This window comes from Metopolophium dirhodum, chromosome 6 (assembly GCF_019925205.1).
Source record: "Metopolophium dirhodum isolate CAU chromosome 6, ASM1992520v1, whole genome shotgun sequence".
Lineage (NCBI taxonomy): Eukaryota > Metazoa > Arthropoda > Insecta > Hemiptera > Aphididae > Metopolophium > Metopolophium dirhodum.
This window is the reverse complement of record NC_083565.1, coordinates 5,903,345-5,920,800: the sequence shown is the minus strand read 5'-3', so window position 1 is coordinate 5,920,800 and position 17,456 is coordinate 5,903,345. Positions and strand designations below refer to the sequence as shown.

At 29.1% G+C, this 17,456-nt stretch overlaps 3 protein-coding genes across 5 annotated transcripts in view; 2 read left to right on the top strand and 1 right to left on the bottom strand.

Annotated features, from left to right (window-relative positions):
* The first annotated feature begins 386 nt into the window (after positions 1–386).
* LOC132947837 (SPARC) lies at positions 387–11,444 on the top strand. The gene is made up of 8 exons (XM_061018074.1): positions 387–540; positions 4,884–4,982; positions 6,085–6,241; positions 9,600–9,715; positions 9,777–9,923; positions 10,013–10,215; positions 10,997–11,144; positions 11,215–11,444. The coding sequence occupies exons 2-8, from the start codon at positions 4,899–4,901 to the stop codon at positions 11,260–11,262; spliced, it is 903 nt and encodes a 300-aa protein (XP_060874057.1). The 5' UTR covers positions 387–540; positions 4,884–4,898; the 3' UTR covers positions 11,263–11,444.
* On the bottom strand, positions 6,813–15,374 carry LOC132947836 (NAD kinase 2, mitochondrial). The gene is made up of 4 exons (XM_061018073.1): positions 14,871–15,374; positions 9,315–9,689; positions 8,955–9,219; positions 6,813–7,847 (listed from the first exon to the last, which is right to left on the bottom strand). The coding sequence occupies exons 2-4, from the start codon at positions 9,594–9,596 to the stop codon at positions 7,264–7,266; spliced, it is 1,131 nt and encodes a 376-aa protein (XP_060874056.1). The 5' UTR covers positions 9,597–9,689; positions 14,871–15,374; the 3' UTR covers positions 6,813–7,263.
* Positions 14,363–17,456, top strand: part of LOC132947835 (glutamine--fructose-6-phosphate aminotransferase [isomerizing] 2-like) — a 21,182-nt gene continuing 18,088 nt past the window's right edge. For 2 of the 3 annotated variants that reach the window (XM_061018072.1, XM_061018070.1), the window contains exon 1: positions 14,363–14,648. The gene's annotated coding sequence lies outside the window, so the exon portion shown is untranslated. The remainder of the gene's footprint in view (positions 14,649–17,456) is intronic. The other variant, XM_061018071.1, reaches the window with a different exon arrangement.

Below are 17,456 nucleotides of genomic sequence, written 5' to 3'. Positions count from 1 at the left end.
TTCTATAATATTATAAATAATATTATATGTTCGACTGTCGTAAATTAGTAGGAAGATAAATTATTAAAAAAAAAACCAATACTATGTACTTAATGTTAAATTAATATTGATTGAAATTAATCGTTACGACATTGTTACGAATAAGACGTGATTATTTGTGCTTTCTATAATATTATTACCCAAACTATGCTTTTTAAATGTTATTAATTATTTTATACGATATTGAATATAGGTACTTCGACCAACACACGTTTGAAAATCATTCAAATAAAAATAATCATTGTTATTCGCTGCTTTCCATGTTAAGTCTATCAAATCATCGTTTGCAATTAGTGATCAACAGAGAGAGCTGAAGTTCAACAATGTATATATACACAATTTATCAATGTATATTATATACAAACGGATGGAACACATTTCCGTTTCTGACTATAGTTCATTGTGTATAGTGAGTATGATATGTATTTATGCGCTCTTATAAAATAAGTTGTTTGGCTGGATTGCAGTAGGTACCTACTAATCGAAGTCTGATACAAAAAAGTAAGTTATTATTATTTTAATAAATATTTTTTTTTATAATATAAGTAATAAAATTATAAATTATTGGTTTATATTATTATTTGTGTTAGACTTTAGTGATAAACCATAACTACCTGCATTAAATTACATAATAATATAATTTTGTATGTAAGCAATCATATTATGATATTATAATAACTATTGTAACTAAGCTTTTAACCTTGTGGCTTGAATATCTACTTAAAATTATAGATTACAATTTATATATGTTTTATACATTATACCTACAAACATGCATATTATAGCAATAATTAAATATATAACATTAACAATCATAAATAAAATATATGTATATTATGTACAGAATTAAGATACACTTTTTTAGTGTTTATTCATAATATAACAAGCATCCGAGTATACGCTTTCAATATCATGACAAATAGGTATTTACCTATATTGGCTATTAATATTTTAATGATAGTTTTATTACATAGGTATCATAATATACTAGCTATATTTCTCGACTACCTGCAGGGTTAAAGACTTAAAGTTAATCTATATATCTATCGTTTTCCGTTTTGCTTCAGTTGAAATATATAATACTATACACTATACATGTTAAAACCCCGTAAAAATTGGTTAATCCATTTCGTTAACTTTCCTGGACAAACAGACAGACATACAGATAGACAGATAACTATATGTATCTGAGCTACCGAAAAAATAAATACTACCTATATTATGTTGTGGGTTACTTATATTGGTATATTTTACATTTTTCACCTAATACATACCTACCTACCTAAATAAATGATAAATATATTACTATATTAGGTAGGTGTACTATTTTTAAACGTAATCAGTCTTTTTAATTTGTACTTGTCTTTATTTTTAATTATATATATATATATATATATATATATATATATATATATATATAAAATGGTGGATCACCACGTTCTTTAAATACAGGAAAACACAATATTTAATATATATAACATTGACACATTATACAAACCAAAATGTTTAAATTGTGTCTATAATATATGATTTATTACAACAATATATACCTACATCGTTGTGTAAAATATTAGGAAGTAATGAAGTGTAAGATATTATTTATACATAATATCATAATTAACTATAGTAGTATAGTAGGTACTATACAGAAGACGTGCCTGATATAGCAACTGTTTGTTGAATATTATTATTTTGTTTATTAATTATTATATTCAACGAACAGAAGGCTATAATAAGTCTATATTCCGATAAAAAAAATGCTACAGATAACTTTTTCCGGTTTTAGGGTCACTTAGATAAGCATTATTATCTAATATTTTTAAGATTAAAAATATATTATTATGTTCCGGTAAAAAGTAATCAGTTAAAATAATGAATAGAAAAAAAATATTTTATGTCCGGCCCAGATAATAATGATAGGTAGGTAGGTATATAATATGGGTCGAAAGGAAGTCATTTGATATAGAACTGTTATTTTAATTTCAATAATTTCGTAATGGAAAAAGATAACTAGGTACGACATTATTAAATAATGGCATGTAATAATTATAATTTATAATATGAAAATAACAAAATTTTAGCAAAGTAAATTATGAATATAAAAACATGTTTAAAACATTTATACATTATAATAGCTATAGTTTATCGATAGTTGGCTATCGGGTATCGTGTTACGTAAACAAACTAATACAATGATAAATAAGTAATAACTGGTTTTATTAGGTGCATACATTTACATAATAACTATAATAATAATTGTCTAAAATGTACCATTGGCGTCATTTAGAGGGGGGGGACTGGGGGCATTTGCCCAAGTCTAGTATTTACATCGACCTTGTCGGCACATTTACCAAAACCACCCCCCTCCCTTAACCACTATGGCACTATGCTATGAAAATCTAAGTGAAAAAAATTTTGAGTCGGAAAAGCAGTTAAAAGTTGCCCTAGTCCAATAAAAACTGAAATTACGCCACTGAAATGTACTTTAAATATTATGGGTTTGGTTTTTAAAATAGTCAATAATACTTATTACTTTGTCTATGGTAAAATAACGTACCTATACTTAGTAGGTACTTATCCTAGGTAGATACTATATAGTTAAAATACCTATATTATAATACTACCTAAAAGGTTTTTAGTTTTTTGTGATCATCTAAACATAGCAGTCGTAGATATATAGTTATAAGTACCTAAGATCTACCTATATAAATATAATATTAATTAGGTAGAAAATTATTATTTTTATATATTATATACTCATTATAAAAAAAAAAAATGAACTGTATTAATTATTACTGAATTTAATAATATTCGAAATCATTTTTGAATGAAAAATGGTGATACATAATCATATGTTTGCTACATTATGAGTTATAACGTAGGCATTATTAGTTTTGATGACTTGGATTCTAATTAAATCGCATCATCAGTGTATTTTTTCATAAAGAAAAAAAATATTGCAAAATGAATTAACCCAATTAAATTTGATTAGGTTTATATATCTATTTAATGTTAATGATAATAAACGTAAATTACTGAACTGTTATTACTCTCCGGGTTTTAATTAAGGCAATTGTGCTCATTTACACAAATTATGTGGTGATGACGTAGCTGGTACTGAATTATTATGAACATTTAAAATGTTATAATATATTAGGAGTACAATACAATGATTCTATTACTGATTATCTAACGACTATATTATACATGGTCGGACATTTCATTGATTTTTTGGGAAGAGAGGCCTATTACAGTTGCGTCATTTCAGTTTTCAATAGAGGGGGGAAAAGGTTTTGACCGGCCTGAATGGGTAAAAATATTAGTAGTTTATTAGGATATCTTCTTTTTTTTTTTTGAAAATATATCAACTACATTATCTATAATTCAATTTTACCTGATTCATTACTCTTATATAGGTATATGATATGTTTACAAATTAATATTATCTTAAATTATAATATATTTTTTTTTATTGCTTGCTTACCGGCTATAGTTTTGTCTGTTTATTAAACATGCTAGAAATGATTTTCGATACTTTTCGAGCAGTTTGCGGTAATTTTATATTTTTAGTTGCACCACCCATTTATTATTTTTAGATCATATTTTGCCCAAATCAAAAGATTAATGTAAACATGCGTCACGAAAAAAATTAATTTTAATTTAGGTAGAATAAGGTACTCAACTAAATTAACACAATACGCAGAATAGTTGAATCATACACGACTATCGAAAGTTAACTGAAGTCTGTGATCTATGATAAATAATAAAAGTGCCAATCGGTTGTTGTTTTTAGAATTTGTATTCATTTTAGATTTTAGAAATTAAACTATACGAGATTATGATACTAACTGCAAATGCCCTCTGTAAATTATATAAATATACAATGCTAGTTTTAATCGATTTGTGGCCAAAGATTAGTAACGTGATAACCAGGACTATGATTTTAATGACAGGCGACAGCCTATATAACTGCACTGCCTAACTTATTAATCATTGTTAACACCATAAGTACCTAATATATAATATAATATTATTATATTATGCATCTAATATCTATACTGCTCTCTAAATAGCGGTGTCATTTTGTAGAACAGGCATTTCAAACGTAAATTATCAACGGGGCCAAAAATATTGAATAGAATAGGTAGGTACCTACGACCTACCTACTATGCCCATGCTAGCCGCACAAAAAAAACTTGTTGAAAAAAAAATATTTTATGTACATTTTGCTGGGAATTGGGAAAGTACGTAACATAATATATTATTATGTACCTATACCAAATAAATCTCTCTAACATAATATTTGTGACATAAAATTGTACTTATTTTTTTTTTGCTTTATGTTTTTGTCTCTTTTTTCAATGATTTTAAAGGCCACGCCCTTAATAATGAAGAGTTACGGGCCACGCGTGCGTAGACTGACTAGCTACTTGTAGAAATATAATAACATCAACTTACTTCCTTTGTTTTCGAAAAATTAACTTTTATAATTAGGGACATAATTGGACGGGCCCAGTGCCCCAATAGTCAGTACTACTGAGGCTAAGATCTTACATTTTAAGCACACGGGTGTATACTAGTAATTACTACCGTGGCCAAGTGTCCAAGTCAGTGGTGTAGTAATACCTACTTAGTTATTTTCATATATCATGTGCATATTGCATGAGAAATATGTTATTTTTAAGTAGGCACAAATTATTTGCAATTCTATTATAAATTGTGCAAATTTACATTGTAAGTAGGTACCTAAGTGTCATATTAATTATATATATCAATAATTTGATTAAAAATCTAAAGCAACAATGAAATAGCTAACAGTAATAAAATAAATATTTACTTTTTAGGATTTAACCGTCAATATGGTTCAGTTCAAGGATCTTGTTATTCGGACATTGGTATTATTTATATTGTTTGAGTGTTCTTTGTCGTTAGAAGAAAAACCAGTATGAATTATTCTTTTATTATTATTTTAAAAATGCATGCTTAATATATTTTTACATTTATTAACCAACTATTTTATGTAAGTACATTGATATGTTGATTAATTTGTTTTTATTGAAAATTCAGGTACCTATATTGTCTTACTGGACCACCTCGACGCGGAAAAGATAAAAAAAAATTGTGAACATTTTCATAAAATTGTCTATAATATTTAAACTTTAAACTATCTAGTATCTACTGTAAAAATATTAATCGATACACTTAGGTATTTTGATTATTATAATAACATAATATTAGCTAATAAGGTAACCTTATAGACGTATTATTATAGCTGTAGGTATATTATATAATTTTCCGGTTTTAATAATAAATTCTAAAAATACCAAATTATATTTTTATAAAATTAAAAGTGAAATTTTTTCAAACTAAACAAATTTTCAAAGTTGTTTATATGTTAAGTTCAATATCTTTTAGAAAATAATTCTGTATGATACTTCTATAAATATTTCTTCATCAAATATCTTGTTGGTGAAAATGTCAAGCCGGTTTTATTTTTAATTTACGTATTTACCATGAACTTGAAAAAGTATGTTAAATAATAGGGCTTTTAACGACTTCAAATGACAAATTGTAAAAAAAAATATTCTCGAAAATGTGTTAATTCTTTTTGAGATAATGAGTGTTTACTGTTAAAAGAATCACCCCGTACTGTTTGGTTTCTATACTCAGTGTCAAAAATAGGAACAAATTTCAGAATGGTGAAGGGGGCTCTAGCTGAGAATTTTTTTAATGTTTATTAATTAAATACCTAGATACTAATTTTATTCATATTTTTTGAAGGGGCTTCTATGAGTTTTGTGGGGCTTAGCCTGCACAAGCCATTCCTTATTTGCTCCATTGTCTATGCTAGGTTTTTATAAGTGACCACGTATCATTATGTTGATTTATAATATTTTTTTCATTCATTAGATTAGCGGTCACTTATAGGTTTATTCCTGAAACTCCCTGTTCAATGACAATAATGGCCTACTTTTACTAAATTAGATCAATTTTTTTCAAACTTAAAAGACTAAATATATTATTTTATTTACTAATTTTTAATAGAGAAAGACTAAGAAATGGATGAAGAATAAAATTGAAAGTTTGCCAAAAAATCTTATGGAAAATGTTTTGGTTAAATCTTTGGAAGGCAAAAAAAATACTGATGATGAACCATCTCAGATGAATGTACTTCAACTTTCAGAAATGACCAATCAACAAAGTAATTATTTGTATTTATAATGTTTTTAGAAATAAAAAAAACTAATGATTAGTGACATTTCAAGTGAATTTTTTAATTTACAATTGTCAATTACCCTTTCTCTTCTAACCAGCTATGCTTACAGAAAGTGTTGCATATGAAATATCTGTTTATAAATACATTGCTTGTATTTTCTTGTTATTATTATTAGAATCATAATCATAGCTAATATAATAGTGATCCAATCAAATTAATGTAGAAAACTGCTTGGTGGTACCTTTTTTTTATTGGTACTGACAAAGATAATATCATAATCTAACATACTAAGTTCACGGATGTAATACTGTTTCTCTGTAAATTGTAATAATATTTTGTATCATTCAAATACCTCAGTTTTCTTTTAATGCATAGTTTAAAATAACTAATGGATATTATATTTTATAAACTTTAAATTTATATCCATATCCAATTAGTGGTAATAAATTAGTGTCAGAATTGTATTGAAAAATTTATTAGTACACATTTGAAAAATATTTCAGATATTTGTAGTTTCAAACACATATTTTTTTTTATTTAAATAAAATAAGGACGATTTTAAAACATTTAGAATGCTTAACATTTATTTGAACGCAGATGACATGCAAAATTTACTTTTGAATTAGAATATCATATTTTTTTTTATACTTAGTATAATGATTTTTAGTATCAACTATAACTACTTATTAAGTATAAAAATTAAATTAAATCATATTAATCGTCTAAATATTTATATATTATGTATAACATCCTAATTTCATATAATCTTAAATAATAATTATAATTACAATAGGTATAGAACACTATAAATAATTTAAATAAATTAATTTTCTTGGCCCTAATATTCTACTTGTATAAAATATTTTAAAAAATGCGGTACAATATTATTTTAAAATATATATTTTTGTCACAACTAAATATTAGTTATTTTTTATTTTTTATTATTAAAATTGTATTAAAATATCACAATTTCGGTAGTTAAAAATTTATAAAATTGAATTACTATTTTAGTCAACATTAATCATAACTGACTTAATTGAATCTTCGGGTCTTGAAGTTAAAATAGCTTGTGCACCCTTGGGAAAAACATATATCAGAAATCCATCTAGTATTATACATCCTTCTTCACAGTGAGTTTCTACTTCTGCTTGTTTAATTTTATCAGACTTTATTAATTCATCATTTGACTGCCAAAGTGATCTTCCTGTTGGTTCTCTTATAGTGTACTGTAAATATTCCAAATCTGGCCTATAAACTAGATTTTTGTTATACTCATTAGCTATTTTTATACATTCTTGTTTTGATATTTGACAAAATTTGTGACTTAAAATCCTCTGAACTTCATTAACACTAATTTTATTTAATGCATAACTCCATGCACTTGATCCAGTCCCAGTACTTATACATAGTCCTGATGATTTAATTTTTATGGGCATATTTCCATCAAATTTGCACTCCATTTCAGAAGTACGTCCTGGCATTTTATCACCAATAAATACTTCATTAAGTGCCAACATGTCATGTGATGAATGTGAATCTGGTCTAATTTTTACAAAATCTTGATACATATTTAAAGGTGGTTCCATTTTTTCTAAAAATAAATAAATAATATTATTAGGGGAGTGAATTTATTGCATTTGCATCTTTCTTTCTTTTTATATATTTATTGCTAAATAAGCTTAAAATGTTTTTAATTAAACTGATAAATTAAATTAATTTTTCAAATTGCAATTTTAGTGATTTTAGTATTTGTTTTAGAGCCATCTAAACAATTTTTTTAATAATTTAAATAATATATAGCTTTATACATAATATGAATTGTAGCAGTGTGTATATTTAAAAAGCTCAACATAAGTCATAGTTTAATTCATTAGCGCCGGAATTTTTTTATTTACAATTTTAACAAAAATTTTTTTGAAAACGTCAAAAAATGATTGTAAAAAATCTATGCTGCATATGGCAACGCATGGCGTTAATGGGTTAATGGAAACAAACTTCATGTTTATTCGTTCCAACTATGGTTTAAAACCAGCAGAAACTAACATAATTTTAAAATACCATAAATTAAGTATTGTAAAAATAAATTATGAGTTTGTAACTAATATTCTTATTTTTAAAATGTTCAATGGAGATGTTTTCAGACAGGAGCAGACTACTAGGATAATGGGTGGGTGAAAATGTTGGTTGTTTGAATAAATCTGGGCCGATTTAATGTATTTTGTAACTAAGGCATAAAAAGAAAAAGGGTAAAAACACCTAACAAAATGTTAAACGTTAAACCAAAAAAACTATTTTTGGGTTTTAATATTTAGGCTAAATTTTCTGTTTTCCTGGGGTCGATTTTTATTCTAAGTCCGTCCCTGTTGCCAGAAGACGTGAGCTGTAATATTCTAAATTATTAGTACACATCATTGCACCAATTATATCCAGCAATGTCGTAAGAAGTTTCTCCAGATATAAGAATATGTTGTACAATAACAGATGGTTGAAAACTTAAAAATGTACTTGTTGTGCAATGCAATAATAATTTAAGCAAATAAAAAGATAATGTTTTCATTTACATTTTTCCAATGCAAATTTCAAATTTTGGATATATTTCAAAGCAATAATGCAATAAATTGAATGTATTTATAATGTCATAACTTCACTGCCCTGAATATTATTAAATAATTTATTAAAACAAAAAATAAATTCTTACTTTTGATACTTTTCATCGAAACTCTTATTCTTCTTCTGTCAATAAAAAAAAAATTTTGTTTTTCTAACGTATCAAACGTGTTCTGTATATTTCGGGAACAGATATCTGGTAAACATAAATAACCAAGTGATGAACTTGGATTGGAATTGATTCCAACGACTGGGGTTTGATTATTTTGTACATAACTGGACATAACCAGAAATGTTCCATCGCCACCAATAGCAATTAGAACATCAGCCCAAGATACTGCTGCAGTATTAATATCCTTAAAAAAAATAAAACAATCATGTATGTCATCTAAAATATACTTTTTGAATGGTAACTATTTAAAATATGATGTTTCATTAATTTAAAAGTTACCTTCAGATTAATTATTTTTGATTCAACATCCAAACGGTTTATGGCAGCTGTCACCTCTTTTACAATATTGTAGTGTTCATTATGTGATTCCAAAATAGTTTTCAAGTTAGCACCTTGGTTACTTAATTGGTTCATCAATTGTTTTTCTGATAGATTTGGGTGCTCAAGTCTTTCACGCTCAACTCTAGTATATTTTGCTACTAACAACACTTTTTTGCCTTTCCATAGTTGCATATATCTGCGTCCGATACACATTTGCTTAAATGTTTTTTTGATAATCATTAGGTCCTTGTCAAAAAAAGCACTGTGGTGCTGGACGTGTATGCAAGTTGACTGAAAATGGTGAAGCGGAATGCGTTTGTATTTCAGATTGTCCTGTTGAAACAGAAGATAGAAGAAAAGTGAGATTAACATAATAACATATTATAGTGATTTTTTTTTCAATTTTGTAAGTATGTTTAGGTTTGTTCAAACTATAATCAAACATGGGGTTCTGATTGTGAAATTCACAGAATGCGTTGCAACTGTGAAGAAAAATCAAAAAAATGCAGTAATCCAGAATATAGTCACCTACATGTGGAATATTACGGGGCTTGTAAACAATTGTCAGTAAGTTATAATAATGTCGTTAAACTGTAATAGTAATAGCCAGTAGGAGCATTTAACCATTCATGTCTCAATTTGCTATGAATCTTTAGGCATGTTCAGACTCAGAAATGGCAGATTTCCCAAGGAGAATGAGGGAATGGCTTTTTCACATAATGCAAGATTTGGCAGATAGAGAAGAATTAAGCCCCCATTTTAAAAATAAGATGAATGGTGCAGAAACTAATATGACAAAACTTTGGAGTAATGCTGCTGTTTGGAAGTGGTGCGATTTGGATGGTTATCCACATGATAGGTTAGATGACATAAAATTATTAATTATTTATTATCAAATAAATACAAAAAAAGAAAAAGAGCTAATATTGTTATTGTTTGATTAAAATGTAAGTTGGGAGGTATAAGTATAATATTTAGATACAATTATTTTGATTTTTTTATTCTTCTATAGTAAAATTTAAATTTTCATTGCTTATAATATCTAAAATGTATAAATCTTGAAACAAAATTTTAAACGATAAATATCATGAAATATATATTTTGATATTTTCGATTTAATAGTAAGAATATTTTGTTTTTATTTGATATTGTATTTTTTTTAACTAACTAATATTTTTATCTTTAAAATACAATTTTTTGAGTAATAGAACTAGTTATTCAAGACTATATTTTTGTTTTACTGGACACCAATTTTTTATATTTTATCATTTGTAGTTAAGCATGCTAACATTTATGGTGGAGTCAGAATTTGGTGGTCGGACTTAGTTTTGAAGATATAGCTATTTGAAGTCCAAGACTCACCCAAGGTGGTTTTACATAACAAGTCGAGTGAACACGCCTGGTATATATGGAAATACTATAAATTTTAATTAGCTATAACTTTAAAACTAAGTCTGACTGCCAAATTCTGACTTCACCATCGTTTTTAGCATGCTCAACTACATACGTTTTTTTTTAAAAAAAGGGTGTCTGGTAAAACAAAAAAGTTCCAATATTCAAGTATTTTAATACATATGAGTGTATTACATAGAATGAATATTTTGTTAGTATGTAATACATATTTATATTAAATGTTTTAGAGCGGTATCAAGACACGAATTGTTTCCAATTAGAGCACCACTTATGTATTTAGAACATTGTATTGCTCCATTTTTAAACAAATGTGATGCTAATTCAGATCACATGGTCACACTTGAAGAATGGGGAAATTGTTTGGAAATACCTAAGGTGAGTAATATTAAATTACAATAGATAATTATATATGTAGTTTCTAATGGCATTTTAATTGTTATTGCAGGAAACATTAGAGGACGAATGTGATGACTTACGCCAAGAACTAAATTAATAAAAACGTTTATTTGAAAATATTTTGGTTTATTAATCATTATGAAACATAGTATGAATTTTGTTTGTGAATTATATTATCTTTTATACTATCTACAATAGTACGCGCATTATGTAATTAAATTATATAAATGTATTGAAAATTTAACAATATTTTATATTATATCTGTACAAGAAGAAAAATGTTTTGAATACCTATAATTAAGTACCTACCAAATCCCATTATAGAAGTATAAGTATCAGTTGAATAATTAAAAACTTTTTTATAAGTTGTACCTATACTCATAGGCGTAACTAGGTGGGGTTAGGGTGGGCTTCAGCTTACAATTTCTTAAGCCTCTATACATTTTATTTATGATTTACTTATTAAAAAAATGCTAGGGCTGAAGCCCCTCTAACTTTAAGGTCTAGTTACGCCTATGCCTACACTGAATACATTATTTATATTTATAAGTTTCTTTTAATGTTTAATCATACATATTATTCAACGCCAAACTTTCAGCCCAACATAGTGTTTTAGCAGGCGTACCTCAAGGCAGCGATATTGCCCCATTTCTATATATTTTCTACACTGCGGATATCCCAGTTAATCAGTTCACTCTCATCGGAACTTACGCAGACGACACAGCCATACTTGCCTCAAATGCAGACTCTGCCGTTGCCAGTCAACAAATCCAAGCCCACCTAAACACCCTTATGTCTTGGTTCAACAAATGGGGGATCAAAATCAATGAAACCAAATCAACGCATATTACCTTTTCTCTAAGACCCCGAGACTGCCCGCCGATCTCTTTGAACAACTCTACTATTTTGCACTGTGCCCAAGTTAAATATCTCGGTCTCACACTGGACAGAAGACTTACCTGGGGTCCTCATCTCATGGACAAACGAAAAAAGTTAAACAGCAGACTTCACCTTCTCAGGCCCTTACTAAGATCCAACATCAATATCCAAAACAAAATTATTATATACAAATGTCTCCTCCGTCCCATCTGGACATATGGCATCATACTCTGGGGCCCGGCTAAAAAATCCAATACTCAAACGATTCAAGCTTTTCAATCAATCTGTCTCCGTATCATTGCTAAAGCTCCCTGGTACGTAACGAACATATTACTTCATGATGACCTTCAAATCAAAACCATCCATGATACAGCCACCAATTTCTATAAAAGGTTTCATGGGAAACTCCATATGAACCCCAACCACCTCATCTCTCAATTGGCCTCAAAAACTCTTCCTGACAACCTCACAAGACGTCTCAAATGTAACTGGTGCAGAGATCTTCTTAACCAATAAAATACATTTATATTACTCATAAAAACTTAATTTCATTGTAAAAGGGTGACTCGATTGCGAGCCTCCCTACACGTTACTCAAAGCCATTGTTTTATATTATTAACATTATCATATTTACTTATTGTATATAATGTACAGATTATAAATCCTCAATAAACGCCATTATTTAAAAAAAAAAAATCATACTATTAGGTACAACATATTAAAGCATTAATAACTTAAAACATTTTGCAGAACTATTGGTGTTTGTTCAGTGCTTGCTTGGTGAATATTGAGGCTATATGTGAACTGTTGTAGCAGTGTCTATTCAGTGGTGTGTTTAGGAATTATTTTGTGGCATTTAAGGAAGTGCGTTTTTACCTAGGTCAATCAATGAATCTGGTTAACTTCTAACTATTGGTTACCCACATTAAATAAATAAATATAATAAAGATGTTCTAAGAAAATTAACTCGGATGAAATAGCTATTAGGTACTTGAGAATCAAAAAGAAATAAATTATGGTGGTATCATCATGTAAAACAAATATTGTTTTTTACGGTTTAGTTTGATAATTTACATCTGAAATTGGCCAACAAATTAATCAAAAAGTTAATTTCAGTAACAACACGAATCGTTACATTTTAACTCGCATTTTAACGTTAGGTAACTCAGGTATATTGTATATATTATATTGGTATATAAATTATAAAAACGAAGGTACACTCGTATGCTTTGTCTCCGTTTTACAAACTCATAATATAGTAAATTGAACGTTCTAAATAATCCATTAAATTCTGCTATGTTTCATATTAGAGTGAATTCACCTATATTGTCCTATTACCGAGTTATAAGCATTTTAAAATTGTTAATTTTATAACACTAATGAGAAAACCTCTTACTTCTAAACTTGATGATAGGACATCCGACATTCCCTCTAATTTTAAACAAAGTTAAGAGGACGCCACACATGCATGTGTCTCCGTCTTACAAACGCGTAACATACCAAATTTACGCACAGAAATTCAAGTTTTATGCCGTTAGCTTAAAAATTAGAGTGAATCGACCTATTATAAAACTTGATGGTAAGAACATTATCTGTGCAATGTTGGAAATTTTTTTACGATAATTCAGTTTTTAAGTGAGTTATAGCGTGTATAATAAATGTAAATTAAAAATGCTCATAACTCATTTAAAAACTAAATTATCACAAAAAAACTTCCAACAAAACACAGATAATATTCTTACCATCAAGTCTCATAATAGGTCGATTCACTCTAATTTTTAAGCTAACGGCATAAAACTTGAATTTCTGAGCGTAAATTTGGTATGTTACGAGTTTGTAAGATGAAGACGACGCATTCGGGTGTAACGTCCACTTAAGTGTTGAAGTGTAATAACGACTATAATAGGTAAAACACCGAAAAGTCATAATTGTGAAATACCTAGCAAACAATTGCGCTAGCCGCTAATGTCTATAATTGACTATTGAGTTTTGAGTACAGAGGATTTAAATTCTGAGATCCGAGTATTATAGTACCTACCATGAATTAAGATATACCATAAATCTTGATTCGTGGTACCTACAACTATTTACTGACTACTGAGTAGTGAGTTGATAGAGTTATGGTGAAAAATCGAAAAGTAAAAAATTCAAAAGTTCAACACGCGTCTGCTTAGCGGCGGCGATGCCGATTGCCGGGGAGACGAAAAGCACGTCAACCTCCGAACGGCAGACGGAGGGAAAATCTCGTCCGTCCGGTCGGGTGACACTGTTTTTCACGTCGATCTCTCTGCGGCCCGCGGGGATAGAGTTGTACACTTGTACGTCAGCCACTCAGCCGGCGGGAGACTGAGAGAGGTTTACGATTATGGTTAAAGGTTAATATTCTTAATCACGTTCACGTAGCATGTGTCGTCCGGTGGATTCAAATAACCGGAAACGACGGAGTTGACAATTGTGCACGGACGGCGTTTGTCTATCGACGTGTAGTAGAAGTGGTGAGAAGGAGAGCAGGAAACGGGAGGTCCGAAGTCTACCGGGGACGAGAGTCGAAACCGATAAACTCTTATTACGCACGTCATCGTAAGCGATAAGCAGCCGTAAGTCGTAAGTACCGGCAAACCCTTAAACCCGATTTAATAGGCAATAACAATATCGCTCTGAGCGCGAAACACGACGTGAAATAACCATTTCGATGATAACAATTATTTATTATTGATCGTGTCGCAGGCAAAGTCTTGGTTGTGTAGGGAAGTGTAACGAACAATAATCGAGTACCTGGGGCCTAGGCTAGTTGTAGCCGGCGGTTTTTGTTTTTTACAATCTTACTTTAAGCGTGCGCAGGGCTCTTGCGTCCGGACGATTTTTTATTCTATATCTAAAGTCGCCGACCGGCCGCTGTCGTCGCACGTCGTGTCGTCGTCAGCTGTTTCGCCGTGGTCGTGTTTTCAGTCGAACACCGCACTTAATAAGTAACGTCTACGTCGATTGCGATAGTACGGCTATGACGATGGTTTGCAAAATGTTTTTAATGATAATGATAATATTACGGTGTGGCACGAACGCGTCGAGTGTACAACTACTGTCGACGGCTAAACAAATTGTGAATAGTGAAAGTTGCGCACGCACACGCACAAACGCACCGAATACGGATTATTGGGTCGCTGAAGCCGGCGGGTTAGGTTAGCCGGCGGTTCGGTTGTGTACTTGACGTGTTGTCGCTTCACGCTTGTTTTTGTTGTTTTTAAAAATAATTTTATTATGACATACTGCGATTACTGCCGCGTTATCAGAGCTGTATGCTGTAGTTGATAACAACGATATTATTATTTTTGTTGTTATGGACGGGTGTGCATGGTGTGAGCGGACGTCGTCCTAGAGTACGAAGTGACGGACCGCCCGCAGAGTGCACCGTTGTAGCATTATCAGCTGCAGCTGTTGCAGTAGTTGTTTCACTATAATATTGCTGTGATTGTTGTTCTGAGTTTCTCACAACCGGCCCCATTCGCCGGCGGCTTCCATTCTACCTATAAATTATGATATAAGTTATTTTACAAATATACAATTATAATATATTATAATATTTTGATTCATCTAAGTATCATATTACGAAGTCACGACTCACGATGCTCACATGACAAAATGTTTTAATGATAAGATATTATTCTATTATAATGACGAATAATATTAATATAATGTTATGATAATATTTTTAAACAAATAATTGCTGTCTGAAAAATGTTTTCATTCCTACCTATTTTATAAATTTAACTTTAAACCTAATCGCGTTGAATTTAAATGATGCACTACAACTGTACTAGTATGTTTAGGTGCCAAATGTTGAAGAATGCAGGACTTTGTAGCCCCTATGACCTATAGGGTTAAATCGCAATTACGGGCGAGCTAAGCCCCCCAGAAGTCTGCCTTACAGTCTGTTTCGTACGATTTAGTTACCGATGCCGACCATTCAGAAATATTTGGACGTTGTTTTTTTTATTTTATTTTTGGTTTGGGAGTCCTATTTTCGATATTTTATTTTTCGGTATACACCCTTTGGGGCAGTGGTAAGATACTAAGATCAACAAGTTTTATGCCGCATTTCCGCATAAGATTACATAAATCAATTAATATATATTGTGTACTGTTCGACTGTTGTAAGGACGTTTTTGGAATTTTTCAATATTTATCATAACGCAGTTTGATGAATTGGACTCATACTAGGTGCTAGTATTTACTGCTGTAGTCTCAGCATAAAATAAGTAGCATTCATTGAAATCATGTAAAATTGCACATTGAAGATTGAATAAAGCTAAATTCAGAACATACCTACAACAATATGGTACGACCATTGATTTTATAATATTTATTATCACTTTTTAAATTTCTTGTGCCTGCTTTTTAATTTTTTTAATTTTTTCTACATATATTATTAATTGTAAATAAAACATACAAATTATTAGTGGTATGTAAAAAAAATAGTATTCGTATACCTATAGGCAACCAAATATCGATCATAAGTGATGGCATTTTAAGTTTAAATATTTAAAACATTGTCGATATAATATACGTCAAACAAAATAAAATGAAAGTTATCGTATTTCATAACTATTAATTATTATACAAAAACATTCATATATGTATACTGTTTTTGGAGAGGGTAGATGAGAAGCTGGTTACATGCCTTTAAAATATATACCTTCTTATGTTGAGAATAAATAATATACAATAATATATAGTATAGTATTACGTAATTTCAAGAACATAATATAATATCTTTTATATCAATTTAGTTTTTAAATATTAGGTATATTTAGAGTACCTACCTATATATAAATTACATAATGCAATATGCTATGTATAATGTATAAATGCCAAATAAATCATATCCATAAATCTTGTCAAAAAAATGTAAGTATAAAATATAAATGTGTTTTAAATAATATAAAAAAGCGGATAAGTGGGTGTCGACATGCTGTATAGTAGGTTACAAGTGGGTCCTTTAGTAATGGATGGTGTTAAATTTGAACTCAATGATAATATAAAATCATTGTATACGAAAACGATTCTGAGCGAATATACTAGTAAGAGTCAGCCTATAATATTACTGAGTATATTTGATGATTGTGATTGTGATTAAAGTAATTTGTTATACTATTATGCATTAGTATAAAAGCCGGTTAAATTAATTTCTGCCAAAAAATTACATTTGAAAATGTAATTATGTGTATAAATCATAATAATAAACTCCAAAAATGTCATATACCCACATATTACAACATATTTGTTTTTACATTATAACAAATTACATCAATTCACATTATAAATAAAATCTTTATTCTTAGTTTTAATATAATAATATGTAATTACGTCCAAATTTTAACATAAAATGTCTGTAAAAAATAACTGTGTTTACCC

Bases quoted from the DNA above. Each gene is read 5' to 3' on its own strand.
- LOC132947837 (XM_061018074.1), top strand. From the start codon at position 4,899: ATGGTTCAGTTCAAGGATCTTGTTATTCGGACATTGGTATTATTTATA. The intron at 9,716-9,776 runs GTGAGATTAACA...AAGTATGTTTAG, and splicing joins AAACAGAAGATAGAAGAAAA to GTTTGTTCAAACTATAATCA. The intron at 10,216-10,996 runs GTTAGATGACAT...TAAATGTTTTAG, and splicing joins GATGGTTATCCACATGATAG to AGCGGTATCAAGACACGAAT.
- LOC132947836 (XM_061018073.1), bottom strand. From the start codon at position 9,596: ATGATTATCAAAAAAACATTTAAGCAAATGTGTATCGGACGCAGATAT. The intron at 9,220-9,314 runs GTAACTTTTAAA...ATTTTTTTTAAG, and splicing joins CAAAAATAATTAATCTGAAG to GATATTAATACTGCAGCAGT. The intron at 7,848-8,954 runs GTAAGAATTTAT...ATTTATTTTTAG, and splicing joins TTCGATGAAAAGTATCAAAA to AAAAAATGGAACCACCTTTA.